At 33.7% G+C, this 21,806-nt stretch overlaps 2 protein-coding genes across 5 annotated transcripts in view; both read right to left on the bottom strand.

Moving 5' to 3' along the window:
- The window catches only part of LOC110107169 (cellulose synthase-like protein E6), an 18,496-nt gene extending 8,532 nt beyond the window's left edge, over positions 1–9,964 (bottom strand). Inside the window, exons 1-3 of one of the 2 annotated variants that reach the window (XM_028698958.1) lie at positions 9,603–9,964; positions 5,724–6,042; positions 5,484–5,624 (exon numbers count right to left, since the gene is read on the bottom strand). In XM_028698958.1, coding sequence (XP_028554791.1) covers positions 5,484–5,624; positions 5,724–6,042; positions 9,603–9,904 — 762 coding nt within the window. In that variant the 5' untranslated portion in view covers positions 9,905–9,964. The remainder of the gene's footprint in view (positions 1–5,483; positions 5,625–5,723; positions 6,043–9,602) is intronic. The other variant, XM_028698959.1, reaches the window with a different exon arrangement.
- A 6,637-nt stretch (positions 9,965–16,601) lies between these two features.
- LOC110107170 (cellulose synthase-like protein E6) lies at positions 16,602–21,806 on the bottom strand. 3 transcript variants are annotated; one of them, XM_020837352.2, is made up of 8 exons: positions 21,471–21,806; positions 19,439–19,757; positions 19,205–19,339; positions 18,928–19,059; positions 18,513–18,725; positions 18,080–18,304; positions 17,459–17,806; positions 16,602–17,251 (listed from the first exon to the last, which is right to left on the bottom strand). In XM_020837352.2, the coding sequence occupies exons 1-8, from the start codon at positions 21,737–21,739 to the stop codon at positions 16,709–16,711; spliced, it is 2,184 nt and encodes a 727-aa protein (XP_020693011.2). In that variant the 5' UTR covers positions 21,740–21,806; the 3' UTR covers positions 16,602–16,708. The 3 variants fall into 3 exon arrangements, with proteins under 3 accessions (XP_020693011.2, XP_020693010.2, XP_020693014.2); XM_020837351.2 differs by having other exon boundaries at positions 19,199–19,339; positions 21,471–21,802; XM_020837355.2 differs by lacking the exon at positions 17,459–17,806 and having other exon boundaries at positions 19,199–19,339.

Here is a 21,806-nt window from a genome sequence, read left to right as displayed (position 1 = left end):
TAAGGGAAAAACTGAGAAAATGAGAGGAGAGAGAAAGAGAGTTAGATTTTGGAGATCGTATAGTCACTTTTGTATGTCAGCCTAGTTTTTTTTTTTGGACATTTAGGCCAATTAAGGCAAACTCACACACACCACGCATATACAAAGACTCGATAGGACCTCTTAGTTGAAGCATAAGCTCTTAACCAACAGGCCAAGATGAGCTGTGTATGTCAGCCCAGTTGAAAAATTTATTCTCGAGGGTCACATTAACTCTATATTAGTTTTAAAAAATAAGCAATTTTCATCAATTTTTTTTTATTAAAACTTGGTTTCATTACCGAAAAATGTGAATAACTTTGCACTTGTCAAATTTTCATCCACTAAGTTTTTATATATTATAATGATTAAGATTTTGAATATTTTTTAGAAACTTTATAATATGAGTTTTGAAATTTGTGAGTTTTTATTCAATAAAAAATTATATAGATTCTAAAAAATAGTTCTATAATACAATAAAAGTCTTAAAATATTATTTTACATAATCTCTGAAAATTTTTGTTATTTATTAAAAATGTGCATTTTTGTTTTGTAGGATTTTCTGTCACATACTATTATAGAAAATCAGACAATTTTGACAAATGCTCATTTACATTTTAACTGCGATTATGATAACAAATATGAATATGCTCTTAAATTATATATATTGTGAGAGATAAGTGGTTAGAATCTTTTGAGATTATGTCTGTATTAGAGAATATTATAGTGCCTACGGGCATATTATGGTGGCTATAAGTCATATTATGGTAACATAAACATAAAAGGGAGTCATAAGAGGCCAAAATCTTTTGAAATTCTATTTGGTTAAAGAAAATGTGATAAGAATTACTCTATGATATAAATTGCAATTTATTTATCTTCTTAGTATTGTTATTTAAATAATTAGATGATTGTTATGCTCTTAATATATTTTTTAGTAGAGTGATTTATTCGATTGCATTAACTGCCTTTAAATATTAAACACAATATTTAATAAAAGAATTTAAATTTTTAGATCGGTGTGTGTGGCCTGCTAAGGTGTAGTTCATTGTGATTTTGCTTCTGGTTTTTAGGATCTGAAAAAGGGAATGATATTATTGATTAGTAATTCATGATCAGATCTAAGTTTCATAAGTTTATAAGTATTTCTCTATTTTGATTTTTTTACAGTCATGAATAGCTTATTATTCAGTTATGTAGCTTCTATATATAACAATGAACTATAGTATAGAAACATTTTGATAAAATAAAAGAAATCTTATGGATGTTTTTTTTAGTATGTGGATGTCTAATAGCTATGTAGTTTATTAAAAATGAATATTGAAATAGAATCTAAACATTTCAAAATTAGATCTTGGGATTTTCCTATTACAACTCAGCACGAAAGACTTGTCCTGGTCATGTTGGGTTTTAACAAGCTTTTGTAGTATCAAAGCAATAATTTTGGAATGAATCGTAAAACAGAGCTATAAGAATTAATTTTTAAGTCAAGTGAGGCCATTTTGAATATGTTTTGGTGTTTATTATTATTCATTTCATGTTCATGTATGCTCAGTTGCATATTATATATGTTATGGATCCGACAACCAATATATGATAGATGAGCAGAGTGGCATTCAGATAACTCCTGTATATAGTACTACTCCGACTGTGGGTTATAATATAGTTTTATAGTTTACTAGTCTAATAGCCTAGATGATAGATGAGGCACGAAGCAGGTCTCTTACTGTGAGATCTAATGAGGTAGATAGACATTTACAGACCGATGTTTCTGCGATTAAGACCTCCAAAGTTTGAGAGTACTGTTGAACCCATAAATATAGAGGACTGGTTGAGGAGGTTGGAGAATGCATTTAATGGTATGCAATGTCATCTTGAAAGGAATATACTATTAACATTCTATTTGTTAGATGGCGAGGCAGAGACCGGTGGTACACAACGGTACAAAGCGGTATTTATGATATGACACTCATTAAAATATAGATATTTTATGATATGATGCTCATTAAAAAAAACCATTCACTTGAGCTGGGCTGTTTCATCTGTACAGCTTTACTTTAAGCATTATTAGGTGTAGATTATAATTCTAGTTGTGTTTATAGTTTTAAGCATTAGCTAGACTATTTTTTTTCCTAACAAGTTACAATTCCCTCTATATAAAGGTTCATAATTCGTCTATTTTGTTATTTTTATTTGGTGAATTATTGGAAACTAAATTCTTCTCAGTTTCTCCACCTATTGCGTCACATTAGTATTTTAAGACTGTATTAACAGATATTGCTCCCAACATGCATGCAACAATGCTCATTTTTCTTGTTTTATATTGTAACGAAAGGCTTGGAAAGACCAAAATGAAAGCATCATTTGGACCACGAAAGTGCCTCATGAAGTAATCACAAAAGAAAAGGATCGTCACATTAGTATTTTAAGACGGTATTATTCAGATATGTAGAGTACTGTGCCATTTTAAACAAGGATCTCATTAATGTTTCTTATGTGCACCTATGTTTTATTTGAATCATTGAATGAGTGAAAAGATCATTGGTTCATAAAAAGAATTTTATTTATTTATTCCAGTGATAAATTAAATGCAAGAAACTTGAATTTGAATAGGATTGTAGCACCCACTTTTCATTCAATTACATATAGGCTTCATTTGGGGCAGCATTTTTACTATTTTCTGAAGTAACTTTTAGTACAAAATTTTTTAGTTTAAAAAATTTTTGTGCTAAAAAACTGCTTTAGAAAAAGTAAAAAGACCATCCCAAACAAATTCTTAAGATTCACTTGGGATAATTTTAGACCACTATTTTTTCACTATTTTTAGGAAATTTTTAGCTAAAAAATAACTTTACAAAACAATAAAAAAACCATCACAAACGAAGCTTTACTTTCATATTACTTTCTCTGAATATAAGCAATATGCAACACAAATCAGATTACTGTTTTACCTCCTTAGAGAACGTTAACTGACCTAATATTGCTCCCAACATGCATGCAACAATGCTCATTTTTCTTGTTTTATATTGTAACGAAAGGCTTGGAAAGACCAAAATGAAAGCATCATTTGGACCACGAAAGTGCCTCATGAAGTAATCACAAAAGAAAAGGATAAATTTATGAGGACCAAAGAACCACATAGCAAGAATTGTAGAAAAAATGAGCCCAAACTTCCAACTCCATATATTATCACTTGTTTTATTCCTCCGACCAAGCAAAAGAGGTTAAGCATTGCTACTGCAGACAATATCACAAACATTGGCGAAGTAGACCCAAACTCCATGATGCCATTCTCATACCTCTTAGAAGACTCTTCATCTGCCACCTTTGGAGTAATAGCAAAGGCTAAATCATTCATACCAATTAGCTTTAGAATTGTATCCACAAATGCAAAAAGGTATGAAGTAGTTCTCTTATATAACCACATTCTGTGCTCATTCCACCAAGACTTCAACGTTTCACCAAAATAAAGTGATTCCCACAAACTAACCACATAACTTAATGCAATAACAAATGCAAATGGAATGAACCAAAAGCTAAAAACCTGCATTTAAACATGAGAAAATAGAAATTAGCGCAACTTATTTTGTTTGGTAATATTTTTTAACTTATTTTGCAGCAGCAAAAAGCTACCAAAATACTAGTGCATCTCAAGAAATTTGGTTTGTAAAAGTTGCTTTTAAAAATATTGTTTTATGAGAAATAAGAGAAATGAAAGAGTGCAGAGAGAGAGAGAGAGAGAGAGAGAGAGAGAGAGAGAGAGTACGCACACTTGGGAATAAAGAAATTTCATGAAGAAGGCATATAGAAGGAATGACAACATAGATCAGGGTTGGAATGCAATTGACGGCCCATAAGCTGTATATGCAATATCCCATTTGAAGGCCAAGTTTTATTCTTCGGAAACCATAAAGGAAGGGACAATACTTGGAGAGGAAAATTTGAAAGTGTCCTTCAGCCCATCTCTTGTGTTGTACAAGAACTTGAGAGAGTGTTGTCGGAGCGAGACCAACGAAAGCCTCTCTTTTTGGACGGAAATGTGCTGATTTCCATCCCCGACATTGAATTGCTAATCCAGTGATAATATCTTCTACTGGACAACCGTACTTCAAACCCATCTGCACTCAAAAACCATTTGATTTGAGATATATAAAAAATACATAAAGATATATATTATACTTTTCTATGTGATGGAATAATATAATTGAAATAACTCATAAATGTTGGTAAAAATTTAGTATTAACCAAGACAAAATATGTTTTGATGATAAAAAAAGCAATTTGACCCTAAAATTTTGAAGTTCAAAATATGTTTTAATGCAAAGAATTTTATGATTGAACAATAAATGTGTATGAACAAACCTCTTTTCCCCATTGAGTGTTCTCTTCATAGGAGCATGTTGCGAGATTTTTGGTTCTTTCTTCTAAAATGCTAACACTTGCTTCTGAAATATTTGATTTTTCCCCTTTCATCTCAATTTTACTTAGCTCATTATATTTTCTCCCATTTAGACAATCTCTTCTATGGAAGCAACATGAACCTGTGTAAACTGGACCTCCTTGGCCATCATGCCCAGGAAAATCCACCTTGAAGAAATAAGTTTAAATAAAAATATCAAATTTTAGCCAAAACAAAATCAATTTACATTCGTCTTTAAATAATGCCAAGTTTTTTATTTATGATATCTATTTTATACTGCACTTATATCTTGAACCTAAAAAATGTTATTAAAAATTTTTATTACCCATCTGAGCAAGCATGAATTTCATGAACTTTTACAAATTAAATGTTAGAACTTACCATTAGAATAGTATTTAGGGAAGTCGCATACAAGTCATGCTTGATTATGTTTCTATAGCCTTGGGGAAATTGCACAAAAGCATACTCATGGCCTCTCTCTTCATCCATAAAGAAGCATAAAGCATCCCTGATTGATTCAACATTATTAGCACACATATCACAGTCAAGAGTAAGAATGACTGGTCCATTGCTTATTTGCTCAGAAACTCTCAGCTGCATGTTTAAAAGTGACCTTGTTAGGCACGAATGAATTTTCAACAACAACAAAAAAGATAAAAATATGCCAAGAATTTTTAGATATATCAATATTTGCTTATAATAAGATTGTCCATGTATTGTTAATAGTGAGGAAAGCAAAGTCTAATATAATGTTGTAATAATAAATTGATTACAAAAAGTAAATGCATGTAAAGATTCTACCAATGCATTCAAAGCCCCAGCCTTAAAATTATGATGATACTTTGGGCGTTTCTCACGAGCCATATAAACAATGGTAGGCAATGCAAACCCTTCAATGTCTTTAGCAATTTGATCTCTTCCATCAATTAGTATCTAACAATTAAAGAATATATGTTCACAAGTTACAAACTAGATTGATTCTAGATACTTTGCATTTCTTCGTAATGTAATTTTTGTCATATAACAATATTAAATAAGTGCATACCTTTACAATGGCTTGGTGATCCTTTGAAGTACTTTTGAAGCTCCATTCTAAAAAGCCTTCATGCTTTGCCTTTATCTCTTTCAAAATGTAACCTTGTTTCATTGTCGCATCGATTCGACACTCCATATCTTTGTACAATTTCTACATAAAAAATAAATGAGTTATAAATAAAAGGAGACCGATGTTGAGAAAGTTCTTGCACTAACAATATTTTGTAAGAAGTTTATTTAGAAAGCCTACTTTCATAGTTGTCCATTCTGAGAATCTTGAATCATGTACTGAAATTGATGATTTAGAAAAGAAGATAGCAGGTGACATATGTTGAACATTGAACTTCCTACAAAAAGGGACCCATGATTTTGCAAATTGTGATGCCTCAAGCAGTGCATAGAATGTGAAAATCGAACCACCATCATCAGATAGATAAACACTTAGTTTCTCTGGTGGATAATCATAAGCCAACACAGATAGAACTGTGTTAATTGCTATTATTGGGGGCTCAATGATGGGATCAGCAGTACATATAAAAACATCCACCCCAGGTAGTTTGTCTTCATACCTAAGAAATTAATATTCAAAGTATAGTCATATAATAATTTAGAATTATGAGGATATAACTTGATTGTCTGCCATGTTTAAAAGCTTTTTCTTTAAAAAAAACCATATTTGTATTGTGTTTACCACAATAAACAATAAAATAATATCTTTTTTGAGATAATCAAACAAAAAATGCTGCCAGCTTTGTTTTAGTAGATTCTTCAAGCATCTTATATTTAAACTTGATATAACAATAAGTCCAAATTTATAATTTAAAATTTGGATTCAATGAGCTAAAAAATGAAATAATGGTACCCTCATTATAATATTTATTATTACAATGTTCCCTCATTATTTAGGATATTCTTTTTTCATTACATTTTTCTTCTTATTGCCATAATTAATCAAGTAAAAAAATTAATCTTTTATGAATTCTATTAATGACTTCATCCATTGTTAATTCTAGTATGCGCTGAAAACCGATCTTTTCATTGAAAATAGCCCATGTACATTTCCATTCTGATTTATTTGATTTTAAAAAATCAAATTAATTAAAAAAAATCATTACACAAGTCTCAGGCATATAAATATATATATATATCTTAAGAAATTCACATGTCTAAATTTAGAACAATTATTACATCCTCCGACCGGACGTAGAGGAACGTCCTGTCGGAAGCCAAATCGCGCCAAAAAATGAGAAATACCGAGCAAATAATGAGCAATATCAAACAATAACGAGGAATACCATCACGTGAAGACCCAATACCAAGCAATACCGAGTTATACAAAAGTTGTACCGAGTTTTTCCAAGAAAAAGCTCGGTACAACTCGGTATTGCTTGGTATAACTCGGTATTGGTCTTCACAGAGCGGTATTTCTCGTTATTATCAAATAATACCTAACAATACCGAGCAAAAACTGAATTTTTTGACAAGATTTTACCTCCGGCCAGACATTACTCTACGATGTAACATCGGACTTAATAAAAGTTCCTTAATTTAATGTGAATCCGAATACAGAGCTACGGAATCCTCAAAGAATAATTTCTCCTGAAAGCGACCTTCTAGTAATCTGATCTTTTTGGCTGAAGCATTTTGGCTGAAGCTTGAAGGGATATATACGGATCTACTTGCGTCCACAACTTTATGGGTGGACTGGAGATAGAGTCATAGCTAGAGAGATAGAATGATGCTAGAGGACAAAAATTATGTACAGAATTCTTAATAAGATTCAAATAATTCACATCGTTAATAATTAAGAAAAGGCATTTACGCAAGTTTTTTCAAATGATATTATTTTTTGAGAAAATTAATTAAATCAATTAATTATTAAAAGATTCTTTTTAAGGCAACTAATAAAAATAAAAAGGTTATTAGTAAATAAGTATTAGCATATCACTAATAAATATTTATTCAATAAGAATAATGCTATATAATTCAATCGCACCATAAAAAATCATATTTATATGACTTAATAATTAAAAATATGTACAAAACATAATCACGCGAGGAGATTCGATTCTCTTTCTCTCTCTTTGTCTATCTGACTCTTGTTGCTGGGCAAAAAATATTAATATGTTTTAATCTATTTTACACTAAAATAATGCTAATTTTGTTAAATATATTTAATGTCAAGGGTCATATATTATTTTTTAACATATAAGAATTATTATATAATTTAATTGAATTTAACATTAAATATAATATTATTGCATCCAGGAGTATTCGCGGCGGTAGAGAAATATAAAGTTTATCGTCCTAGTGTTGTACGAAAATCCGGCACGCAATCTGATAAGAGAGAGGGTCTAGCATTTATGAGACACCAAATTTTTACGTGAAAAACCCCTGAAAAGAGGGAAAAACCACGGGGCCTAGCCCAGTTTGAATGAATCCACTAGTATTGCAGTCGATTACAAATGAGGCCCTTCCTTGGAAGAAGGCCTTAGCTTGATGTACATTTTATAGAGTACATTACATGATGTGAATACAAAGAATCACTATTGACATGTTCGTTTGGTCGGGAGGACCGTAGTCGGCGGGCAATGGAGGTCGGAAGGCTTATAGTCGGTGGGCGACGTAAGTTAAGAGGACCGTATAGTCGGTTGGCGACGGAGGTCGGAAGGACTGTAGTCGGCGGGCGACGTAAGTTAGAAGGACCGTAGTCGGCAGGCGACAGAGGTCGGAAAGACTGTAATTGGCGGACGATGTAAGTCAGGAGGACCGTAGTCGGCAGGCAACAGAGGTCGGAAAGACTGTAGTTGGTGGGGCGACATAAGTCAGGAGGACCGTAGTCGGCGAGCGACGGATTGGAGGTCAGAAGGACAGTTGCCTTGCGACGGAGGTTGGAAGGACTGTGTCTGACAATGAAGGTCAAAAGGACGACGTTAGGTAGAAGTCCAACAATGGAAAGAAATCCATCTTCGGATATACGTCCAGCGAAAGTCCGGTAACTGGTAGAAGTTCGGCGTCGGGTAGAAACTTGGCGAAGAGTGAAGGTCAGGTGTCGAGTAGAAGTCCAACGTCTGTTGGTGGACGAGGATAACTCCGGCATCACTTGGGCGGATTTTTGGCGTTAGGATGGAACTCTGTCGTTAATTGAGAAGAATTTCCGCATCCCGTGGAAGTTGGGCAGAATTCTGACGTTCTTCCGAATATCCGGCAAAATCCCAGCGTGTTCGGGCGGCGGGAAGAACTCCGGCGGTGGTCGAGGAGGAGCTGGTTCTCCTTCCCCTTCTCTTCTTCTTCCCTTCTTCTTCTTGCTTATTCCTTGGGTCCTCTAGTGAAGAATGAGGGCTCTATTTATAATTTTTCTGGAGTGGCATGGCTTGTAAGTAGGTGTGAGATCAGGGGCGAATAAGGAGTGGTCGAATGTATGGTTGATGTTGAATCCTTTGATTGTGCACCGTTCATTGGACATTTGAAGGCCTTAGTGATGTCGGAATTTGGCGATCTTGGGCTCGTTGGATTCGTCTCGTCGAGCCGCTCAATACGAGTATAAGCTCATTAAAATCGGAGACCGTTTGGTAACTCAAATAAAGGTAAAAGCTTTCCAACAGCACTTCGGGCGCTTGATTTGGGCTCACTTGGACTCGGATTGAGTAGAATTTGGTGTCGTTGGGTTCGTATTTCCGAGACGCTCAGTTTGACTGTAAGCTTGCTGAAATCGGAGTTCGGGTGCTCACAGATTTAATTTTTGAAGTTTTCGGGTTGGGTTTTGCCTCGAGATTCGTGTCCGGTCAAGATAATTTCATGATGATGTATCAAATATAATTATTAGATAATATAATGATTAGACTTTTGATTTTCAAACTGTTTATGAAGAATCGCTTAGATAATTGGCCCTTTTATTCTCTGATCTTTATTTATTTTTTATATAAGTTACCCAAAATAATTTTTTTTTGTTATATCAGTATCAATATAGAAAGTAATGAACAAAATATAATCTTATTTAATCATTATTAATAATGAAATATAAAAAAAGAACAAAATATAATCAAATATTCGAAAAAAAAAATTAAGCTAAATTCTTCTAAAAAATCTCTCAATAGAGAACTAGAAGAGAGAGAGAGAGAGAGAGTACCGATGGGAGAGCCTATCCTTGAAAGTATAGCGGTAAGTCGGGTTCCAGCGAACGGAGAAAGTGATAAACCAATAGAAGCCGAACCATAGCTCGGTGGCGAACATCGCCATCCACGCCCACCTCCCCTTCTCTCCGGCCACAGGCATGTGCGAGACCCTGTAAGCCCAGATCAGGTGCAACCCCAGCAGCATTGAGGCCGCGTACAACCACCACCACGGCCTTCCCTTCCCTCTTCTCACCTCAAACAGACAGCCCTCCTTTCTCTCCATCTCTACTTCACTTCTTAATTCCTCAGTCCTCATCCCCTCTTGAGTAGTTTAGTTTATATTGACTACTTGGCATGATAGAGTGTGGGCCCTTTCCTGTAGAAATTATTGGTGATCTGTCAGCCTTCAAGTGGGTCGGTTCAGTGCAATGAATTGAACATATAGCATTTTTTATATTAAATTATGTTTAGTATTATTCATTATTTAAATAAAGTAGCGACAATTAACTCATGATGCATGGCAAATTAGATTATACTTTTTTTAGTATTATTACGCAAAGAATATATTTTCTCTTGTATTTATAATTTTGTATATCAAGAGTATGCTTTTTTATTTCTAAAAATTAATAATGGACATTGGACACTATATAAAGAGTTCACGAGTGTGAGGCTTTGTTTGAGATGAGTTTTTTATTGATTTTTAAAGTAGTTTTTTTAGTACCAAATTTTTAAGTTTTGCATTATAAAATTATTTTAAGAAGCAGTAAAAAAGCTGTCTCAAATGAAGCATAGAAATTTACTATTTCTATTATTAAATTATTGAAATTTAAGTTTCATTTGGAATGATTTTTTTTTATTGTTTTTTAAAATAGCTTTATGGTATTAAAAAAATTTACTAGAAATTTTTATAGTAAAAAACTATTTTAGAAAGCTATAAAATAATTTTCTCAAAAGAAGTCTTAAATTCTTCCTAATTTACTTTAGCCTCACTTTTTTAACTCTTCTTCTTCTTTGCGATCTCCCCTTCTCAGTTTTTCTTCCCTGATGCACATATTGATCTAATAAAGTTGTATTGTTGAGATGTTTGGTGTACGTACTTCGACATTTAGAACATCCCATGCATTGATGTTTATTATCTGCAACTTCATTTGATTTGAATAAGTGGAAGGGGCTTTCTTTTGTAAGAGAATTTGTTATGTATAGCTTGATCGGTATAGAAGCACCCTCTTGCAACAGGGACAAATTTTTAAAACCGAAATGATTTATTGTTGATTTAATAAAATATAAATAAAAAATATTAAAACTAGGCACAGCCGTCTAAACCAACGGCAACCAGTTGTGAGTCAACCATCAGCTAAACGTTTTTTTTTTTTTCCTTTTTTGTAAATGAAAACTCATCATCCTATTAATGGGCAACTGGCTTTTTATTTTTTTGCATCGTATTTTTTTGGTGAAAAAATAAAGCACCGCAGCTTTTGAACATTCACAAACACATGCACAAAAAAAAAAAAAAAAATAAATTTCAAACATGCACAACTTTAAACTAGATCTAGAGTAATTCATGGTATAATCTGCAAATAAATATCGTTCTTAACATTTCAACACATAGACCAGACAAACAGATCATGCATGATATAATTATCTGATCTCATATTCCTTCTCTCATATGTCTTTTCTATCATATCAGTATTTTTAATGCGCTTAAACCATTTGAATCTATTTACTTCTTAGTTTCGTAACATCGTATGCTAAAATCTTTTTAGATTCTTCTTTGTAGATTAGCTTTGGTTGTACTTCCAACAATTTTTTCCAGAGATTCTACTTTTTGCATTAGACACTCATTTTCTTAAAAAAACACAAAGAACACATTATGATCTTCATAAATGTTTAGGCAGTAACAAATGATAAGTAGTTTTTCAATTTACTCAATCACTTCAAATTGTCCAAGGTATGTGGGTCTCAACTTCTATTCTATGCCAAACCTAATGACTCTTTTTATTGGACTCACTTTCAAATATATGAAGTCTTCAACTTGAAATTCTACATAGTAATGCTTTGAATCTTAGTATTTCTTCTATTTATCATGTTAGATTTTAAGCTATGTTGAATCAGACGAAACTTTACAGTTGCATCATCTATCATAGTTGGTCCTAATAGATTCCTTTCTCCCCCCTTTATCTAAGATGTATGCGTCCTGCATACTCTGTCATCCAAAGATTTGTAAAGGGTCATATTGATAATAGACTAAAAATTATTATTCTATGCAAATTTGATCAGAGGAATATGATCATTTTAGCTATTAATAAAATCTAAAACACAAAGCCTAAGAATGTCTTTTGGTACCTGAAAAGTTCTTTCAAATTAATCATCTGTTTGTGGATAAAAAGATGCATTGAAATGTAATTTTGTACCTAAATTCTTATGAATATTCCTCCAAAATTTATTAGTAAACTAACTATCCCAGTTAGAAATAGTTACCTTGGCTGTCTCGTATAGTCTAATGATCTTACGTGCATATATCTATACTAACTTATCTATAAAGTCTATCCATCAAATCATAAGAAATAAGCAAAGTTCGTCAAAAAATCTATCACAACGCAAATAACATCATGTCCTTGTTTTGATCAGCGAAAAACCATTACAAAATTTATGATCATTTCTTCTCACTTCCACTCTAGAATGGGCAATTACTACACTAAACTACCATATCGCTAATGTTTTTCCTTCATTTGTTGACAATTCTCACGCTTAAACACAAAATCAACTACTTCTCTTTTTAACCCTGGCCATAAAATATTTGCTTTAGATCATTATTCATTTTACTATTCTCGAGGTGACTAGTGCATCCAAAGTAATGTGTCTCATGTAAAATATCATTTTTCGGATTCATACTACCAGGGACCCGTAATCTATCCTTGTAGAAAATCATATCTAAATCATTCATTCGTAATTCAAAATTCATTCTATATTAAATTTTATTAACTAATTTGGAATAATCTTCATCATCTTTCTAAGCATCCAAAATTCTTTCCCTCATAGTAGGTGGTACGATCATATGAGCAAGCCAACCAAAATCCAAATCAATGGACTTAGGCACTTCCAGCTCTAATCTTTTCATTTCATGAATAAAAAATTCATCAGAAGTAAGCAAAAAATTTGATGCTCTAGAAAACTACCTACTTAAAGCATCTACTACTACATTGACTTTAAGAGGCTAAAATGACAATAACAACAGCATCAAACATCTATTCACTACGTAGGGTCGGCTACATGAATCTTTTTTCTCCAATGTGTTCTATTAAGAGTTAAATTTTTATTTAAATCAAATAAAAATGTTATTTCTAATGCATTCTAACCAAGTTTTTAGGTCTATCTCTACTCTTCTTAATATAGGTCAAACCTAATATTTCTATTCTGCTAATCGGGTCATCAAAAAGTCAGTGTTTTATGTGACCAAAGTGATACTTAATAAAGAATTCAAAAAAAAAAAAAAAACTCCAAGTTTAATAAAAGAATAATTAAATAACCTAAAAAAATAACTGTAACTCAAGGAAAATAAAAAAAAAATTATATAAATTTCTATGAACACATAAAATTATAAAGAATAATAATTTAAAATATCATCAAAATGAAAATAAAATCTTTTTACAAACTCCTAAATAAACGCCTTTAATAATCAAAATCCAAAAAAAAAACACTTCATTCTCTTTGAGATACTATAAAATGTCATATTAACCCTTTGCATGATATGTATATCTTATTAAGTCCATGATAATTGAAATGTCGAGGTTCACCTTTAGGTGAATATTGCAAATTAAAATTGTTTCTTAAAATCCTAAATGTAAATAAGAAGATTATATCAATAAATAAAAAATTGTAAAGAAACAAAATTAAACGAGTAATTTTCGAGTTAAAATGAGATTTGTAGGTTAACCTAAATCCAACCGGTTTATTGACTTGAAGTTAACCCGTTTATTAAAGTGGTCAAAATACACGGCCCAAACCCGGCCCAACGTGTTTATTAAAAAGATCAACTCAAATTCAAAATTTTCATATTGACTTCGGATCGGATTAACAGATCAAATCAGCTATTGACACCCTAGAGATTATGTTACACAAATCTTTCATTTCTCGTGTTCACCATGAGATCTTTAATCTATAAGAACCCAACTGCGCACTAAGATGCTGTGAAGAACTAGGAGAATTGATGTAGGAACATCTTAGTTTTTATTATGCTTAGGGACTAGTTTATCTTGCTTAGTCTAGATAGTTCTATTTGCCTCTTTAAATAGTTGGCTAATGTAAATGATGAGCTCATTGAATGATATAATATACTCTTTGAAGCTTTTGAAGCTTTCTTCTTCTTCTTCCCTGGATTGAGAAAACCGAAATCCTTCTTGCAGGTCGAGTCTTCCGACGATCCACTACATCAGTTGGTATCAGAGCCTGGAGCTTGTGAAGATCGATGGACTGCGGAAGAAGGTCGGCTGTCGACGACGATCGAAGCCGCAGAATAAGATTGGCGGTCGACGACGATCGACGCCATGGAAGGTGGGCTGTCGACGATGCTCGAAGCCGTATCACCTTCTATCAAGCTCAATCGAAGGAATCGCTAGATCAGGTAGACAGAAACCTTGATAGGATTTGAGAAAACCTTCCCACAATAAGGAAGATGAGAATGTCGTCCACAACCATACCGAGGTATTCTTCTTATTCGCTCTCCTCGTCCGCTCCTCGCAAACGACATCAGTCCCGCCCTTCTCCCACCCGTTGACGAATACCCTCCGCTCGAGCTCCCTCTCCGATGGTGTGATCCACTGCTCGAGCGTCCGATGCGATGGCGAGATCCTCCGCCTGATCGCGAAGTTCGCAAACATCCTTGCCCGACCATTTATTCTGCAATCAACCCGTGACTTTCGTCCGGGACTCGCCTCCGCTCATCAACGACTCGCTTCCGCAGCTTGCGTCCAAGACGGTCTCCCATGACCCGACTTCGTCGCCGCCTCAGCTACCTCCCGCGATCCGAAGCATCTCCCTTCGTCCGGACCATCTGATCCTCCTACAAGTCCTTCACCGCCAGCTCCAGATTCTTTGTTGCTGCAACTCGCGATCGGGCCTGATGCCGAGATTGACGCTGCAGAAGAGGGATTAGATCTTCGGCAGAGCATGATGAACAGTGGTAACCTCGGAGGGAACAGCACGCCGAGCTACCATTCTAAAAGCAGCATCCATGAGATCGATCTCCTCCCCGACGATGCAACTCAAGATCTCCTCGGTATTTCCGACCGGATGATTGTCACTGGTTATGGTCACGAGTATTTTCAGGTTTATGGGAGCGTCCTTAAGTCAGCAATGGAGCTTTGTTTGCGTCATATGGGGATCGAGAGGCTCAGCATCGGCAATGTTCAGCGGCTGGACTGGGTCCCTCTTGGAAATCAGCCTCTACAGGATCTCATTTTTTGCTTACAGATTCATCAGCAACAGGAAGAAATACAGGAATTTCATGCTCCTTTAAATAATAAACATAAAGGATCATCAATTCAAAATGAGATCCTACCTGCTTCGTTTGGTGGAACTACTGCTTCGTCCAATAGAACAACTCTACAAGGTCTGGTATTCCCATCCATTGCACATAATCATGCTCTTTTCCATAGTGTCCTAGAAGCAGCTCAACTTTTGAGAACACTGAAAGAAATTCATGTATCTCGTGTTGGAACTCTTGTATGGAATAACAATATCCTCACCATAGGTGGTATTGGAGATGCTTCCCTTACAGGTGTGCAAATGCTTGATGAGAAGTCCACTGACAAAATTAATCCAACGCCATGCTCACAAGCTGCTCGACGTAATGTCGCTACTGACTTCGGGCAGTTGGTTGTTGACGATTTCATTGCTGAAATTGTCGAGGGAGATCGATTCACAGTTCAGGTTCTTCATCTATTAGAAAGCACAAAGCAAGAGCAGTAGCATGAGTTGTACAAAGCATGTGAAGCTGTATCCTTGCCTAGAGATGATCTCCTCGGTAGAGGCAAGGACAAGGAGTTTGTTATGCAGTGGTTGAGGAAGCCATCAAATGAGCATCCAGGAACTGATTTGTACAGAAACATTTCTCTTCTAGCTATAGTAGGACATGGTGTTATGGGACAGTCAACTCTATTGCAACAAGTCTATGAAGATGAAATGATAAAGGAAATTGATCTTAAAAAATGGGTTAGTGGATTCAGCAACTTTGCAGATATGCTAAAATCTCTTAAAATGAGGAGACCTCCTTTGGATACACTTTATGCTTTGCAAAAGAATCTTAAATCTGAGATAATATCAAAAGGGTTCTTATTTGTGCTGGATGACTTGTGGGATGAAGAGGAGGAACAGAACAAAACTAAATGGGAGAATGTGCTCGCCTCTCTATCTTGTGGAATTTGGAAAAGTGATATTTCTTTTGCCGTCGATTTCACGAGGGATCGGTTCTATGCCAAGAACTCATATCCACCACCCAATTGGCAAATTGAAATGCTAGTTCAATTCAAGGATTCCAAAGTTCAACCTCCTCCCTTGGATTGGGGGAAGCCTATTCATGTGGTGATTTTAAAGTCTGCATTCAAAGTCTTCGCGATTCAAAGTCTTTGATCCAGGAATCTGCTGCTACCCTTACCTCCTTTCTAATAACATGCCTCGACGGAGTCAAGCTTTTTGACACAAGGGGAGAATGATGTAGGAACATCTTAGCTTTTATTATGCTTAGGGACTAGTTTATCTTCCTTAGTCTAGATAGTTCTATTTGCCTTTTTAAATAGTTGGCTAATGTAAAGGATGAGCTCATTGAATGATATAATATACTCTTTGAAGCTTTCGAAGCTTTCTTCTTCTTCTTCCTTGGATTGGGAAAACCGAAATCCTTCTTGCAGGTCGAGTCTTCCGACGATCCACTACATCAAAAATCTTCTAAAATAGGATTCTTTAAATCATAGAAGAATACCTCATTTTGTAATCATCAAAACAATTCCGATGCGTAATTAGAGACATAATCATACAATCATGGAGTCATCATTCAAATCCTAAGAGATTTTACAAGCAAAGTCTGCCATTGCCTTTCCATTGCACTAATAACATGTTCATTCCCCTACAAAATAGAAATGAAATAAGCAACTATAATTAAAGCAACTGATAAAAGTGTGGTATTTATGGGTATGCATCCTTTATCATTTCTGAAGAATGAAGCTTCGAAGATGGGAAAATTTATGACGACCAAAGAACCACATAACAAGAATTGTAGAAAAAATGAGCCCAAACTTCCAACTCCATATATTATCACTTGTTTTATTCCTCCGACCAAGCAAAAGAGGTTAAGCATTGCTACTGCAGACAATATCACAAACATTGGCGAAGTAGACCCAAACTCCATGATACCATTCTCATACCTCTTAGAAGACTCTTCATCTGCCACCTTTGGAGTAATAGCAAAGGCTAAATCATTCATACCAATTAGCTTTAGAATTGTATCCACAAATGCAAAAAGGTATGAAGTAGTTCTCTTATATAACCACATTCTTTGCTCATTCCACCAAGCCTTCAACGTTTCACCAAAATAAAGTGACTCCCACAAACTAACCACATAAGCTAATGCAATAACAAATGCAAATGGAATGAACCAAAAGCTAAAAACCTGCATTTCAACATGAGAAAATAGAAATTAGTGCAACTTATTTTGTTTGGCAATATTTTTTAACTTATTTTGCAGCAGCACAAAGCTACCAAAATACTAGTGCATCTCAAGAAATTTGGTTTGTAAAAGCTACTTTAAAAAAAAAAAACAATTTTATGAGAAAAAAGATGAATGAAAGAGTGTAAAGAGAGAAGAGTGTGTACGCACACTTGGGAATAAGGAAATTTCGTGAAGAAGGCAAATAGAAGGAATGACAGCATAGATTAGGGTTGGAATGCAATTGACAGCCCATAAGCAGTATATGCAATATCCCATTTGAAGGCCAAGTTTTATTCTTCGGAAACCATAAAGGAAGGGGCAATACTTGGAGAGAAAAATTTGAAAATCTCCTTCAGCCCATCTCTTGTGTTGTACAAGAACCTGGGAGAGTGTTGTCGGAGCGAGACCAAGGAAAGCATCTCTTTTTGGACGGAAATGTGCTGATTTCCATCCCCGACATTGAATTGCTAAACCAGTGATAACATCTTCTACTGGACATCCGTACTTCAAACCCATCTGCACTCAAAAATCATTTGATTCGAGATATATAAAAAAATACATATAGATTAATATATTGCCTATATATATACATATAGTTTTCTATGTGATGGAATAATATAGTTGAAAGAAGTCATAAATGTTGGTAAAAATTTAGTAATAACCAAGAAAAAATATGTTTTGATAATAAAAAAAAAAAACAATTTTGACCCTAAAATTTTGAAAGTTCAAAACTTGCACTTGTGAATGCAAAGAATTATATGATTGAACAATAAGTGTGTATGAACAAACCTCTTTTCCCCATTGAGTGTTCTCTTCATAGGAGCATGTTGCAAGATTCTTGGTTCTTTCTTCTAAAATGCTAACACTTGCTTCTGAAATATTTGGTCTTTCCCCTTTCATCTCAATTTTACTTTGCTCATTATATTTTCTCCCATTTAGACAAGCTCTTCTATGGAAGCAACATGAACCTATGTAAATTGGACCTCCTTGGCCATCATGCCCAGGAAAATTCACCTTCAAGAAATAAGGTTAAATAAAAATATCAATCTTAGCCAAAACAAAATCAATATACATTCATCTTTAAATAATGCCAAATTTTTTTGTTTTTAATATTCATTTTATAGTGCTCTTATATCTTGAACCTAAAAATGTTATTAACAATTTTTTTTTTCCATCTGAGCAAACATGAATTTCATGAACTCTAAAAAATGTTAGAGCTTACTATTTGAATAATGTTTAGGGAAGTCGCATACAAGTCATGCTTGATTATGTTTCTATAGCTTTGGGAAAATTGCACAAAAGCATACTCATGGCCTCTCTCTTCATCCATAAAGAAGCATAAAGCATCCCTAATTGATTCAACATTATTAGCACACATATCACAATCTAGAGTAAGAATGATTGGTCCATTGCTTATTTGCTCAGAAACTCTCAGCTGCATGTTTAAAAGTGAGCTAGTTAGTCAAGAATAAATTTTCAATAAAAAAAGGATAATAATATGCCAAAAAATTTTAGACATAGCAATATTTGCTTATAAAAAGATTGTCCATGTACTGTAATGGATACGAAAGCAAAGTCTAATATAATGTTGTAATAAAAAGTTGATTGCAAAAAGTAAATGCATGTAAAGATTCTACCAATGCATTCAAAGCCCCAGCTTTAAAATTATGATGATACTTCGGGCGTTTCTCACGAGCCATATAAACAATGGTAGGCAATGCAAATCCTTCAATGTCTTGAGCAATTTGATCTCTTCCATCAATTAGTATCTAAAAATTAAAGAAGATAAGTTCACTAGTTACAAGTTAACTAGATTGATTCAACATTATTAGCACATATATCATTAGATACTTTGCATTTCTTCATAATATAATTTTTGTCATATAAAAATATTAAATAAGTGCAAACCTTTACAATGGCTTGGTGATCCTTTGAAGTAGTTTTGAAGTTCCATTCTGAAAAGCCTTCATGTTTTGCCTTTATATCTTTCAAAATGTAACCTTGTTTCATCGTCGCATCGATTCGATACTCCATATCTTTGTACAATTTCTGCATAAAAAATAAATAACTTATAAATAAAAGGAGGCCGATACTAAGAAAGTTTTTGCACTAATAGTATTTTGTAAGAAGTAAATATAGAAAGCCTACTTCCATAGTTGTCCATTCTGAGAATCTTGAATCATGTATTGAAATTGATGATTTAGAAAAGAAGAGAGCAGGTGACAAATGCTGAACATTGAACTTCCTACAGAAAGGGACCCATGATTTTGCAAATTGTGATGCCTCAAGCAGTGCATAGAATGTAAAAATTGAACCACCATCATCAGATAGATAAACATTTAGTTTCTCTGGTGGATAATCATAAGCCAACACAGATAAAACTGTGTTAATAGCTATTATTGGGGGCTCAATAATGGGATCAGCAGTGCATATGAAAACATCCACCCCAGGCAGTTTGTCTTCATACCTAAGAAATTGATATTCAAAGTATAGTCATATAATAATTTAGAATTAAAATGATTTGACTTGATTGTCTGCCATGTTTAACACAGATAATGAACTATGGATGCCCCAAGCCAAATTTAAATAAAGATTTACACATAACTCACAAAATGAAAAAATGACTAGTAGAATTATTAGAATTATTATATTAAAGATTTTATCATATAAATATGATCACAAGTAGGTTAACATTTTATAGTAGTAATACAATAATATTTATTATTACAATATACCCTCGTTTTTTTTTAGGATATTCTTTTTTCATTATATTTTTCTTCTTATTGCCATAATTAATCAAGTAAAAAAATGTAATCTTTTATGAATTCTATTAATGACTTCATCCATTGTTAATTCTAGTATGTACTGGTAACCAATCTTTTCATTGAAAATAGCCCAAGTAAATTTCTTTTCTGATTTATTTGATTTTAAAAATTAAATTAATTTTAAAAAAAAACATTACCCAAGTCCGAGACATATAAATTATTTTTAAAAAATATATACATTATCTTAAGAAATTTATATATCTTAATTTAATTCGAATCCGGACTTAGAATTATATCCCGAATCGCACAGAATATTTTCTACTGAAAGGGACCCTCCAACAATCTGATCTTTTTGGCTGAAGCTTGAAGGGATACGGATCTAATTGCGTCCACAACTTTGTGTGTGGAGACTGGAATAATTATTAGGTGCTGAGTGCAGACGGGGAGAGCACCGTCTGCACAGGCACAGGGTACCAAGCGGTACCTAGTGGTACCGAACGGTACCGAACGGTACCTAGCTGGATTTTATACTAGTGTGCAGACGGTTCTCCCCGTCTGCACTTCGCACCTAATAATCTCTCGTGGAGACTGGAGATACAGTCATAGAGATATCAAATGATACTAGAGGACAAAAATTATGTACATAATTCTTAATAAGATTCAAATAGCTCACATCATTAATAATTATAAAAAGGTATTTACGCATGTTTTTTCAAATGATATTATTTTTTAGTGAATTAATAAAATCAATTAATTAGTAAAAAATTCTTTTTAAGGCAATTAATAAAAAATAAAAGATAATTAGTAAATAATTATTAGCTTACATTAATGAATATTTATTCAATAAGAATAATGCTCTATAATTTAATCCCACAAAAAAAATCATATTTATTTGACTTAATAATAAAAAATATGTACAAAAATAAATAAATAATCACGTGCGGAGATTCGGTTTGATTCTCTCTCTGTCTATCTGACACTTGCTGCTGGGAAAAAAATATTAATATATTTTAATCTATTTTATACTAAAATAATGCTAATTTTATTAAATAAATATATTTAATATCAAGCGTCATGTATTTTTTTTAACATATAAAATTATTATATAATTTAATTGAATTTAACAATAAATATAATATAATTATTAGACTTTGGATTTTCTAATTTTTTATGAAGAATTTCTAAGATAATTGGCCATTTTATTATCTTATATTTAGTTATTTTTTATATAAGTTACCCAAAAAAATATTTTTGTGATTATATCAGTATCAACATATTAACATATATAGTAATAATTAATAAACAAAATATAATCAAATATTCCAGAAAAATTTTAAGCAAAACTCTTCTAAAAAATCTCTCAATAGAGAACTAGAAGAGATAGAGAGAGAGAGAGAGAGAGAAAGAGAGAGTACCTAAGGGAGAGCCTATCCTTAAACGTAAAGCGATGAATCGGGTTCCATCGAACAGAAAAACTGATAAACCAAAAGAAGCCGAACCATAGCTCGGCGGCGAACATCGCCATCCACGCCCACCTCCCCTTCTCTCCGGCCACAGGCAAGTGCGTGACCCTGTAAGCCCAGATCAGGTGCAACCCCAGCAGCATTGAGGCCGCGTACAACCACCACCACGGCCTTCCCTTCCCTCTTCTCATCTCAAACAGACAGCCCTCCTTTCTCTTCATCTCTACTTCACTTCTTAATTCCACAGTCCTCTTCCCCTCTGTTGAGTTTATATCGACCACTTGGCAT

This window comes from Dendrobium catenatum, unplaced genomic scaffold, assembly GCF_001605985.2.
Source record: "Dendrobium catenatum unplaced genomic scaffold, ASM160598v2 fragScaff_scaffold_1189, whole genome shotgun sequence".
Classification (NCBI taxonomy): Eukaryota; Viridiplantae; Streptophyta; class Magnoliopsida; order Asparagales; family Orchidaceae; genus Dendrobium; species Dendrobium catenatum.
This window is presented reverse-complemented; position numbering and strand designations above follow the sequence as displayed.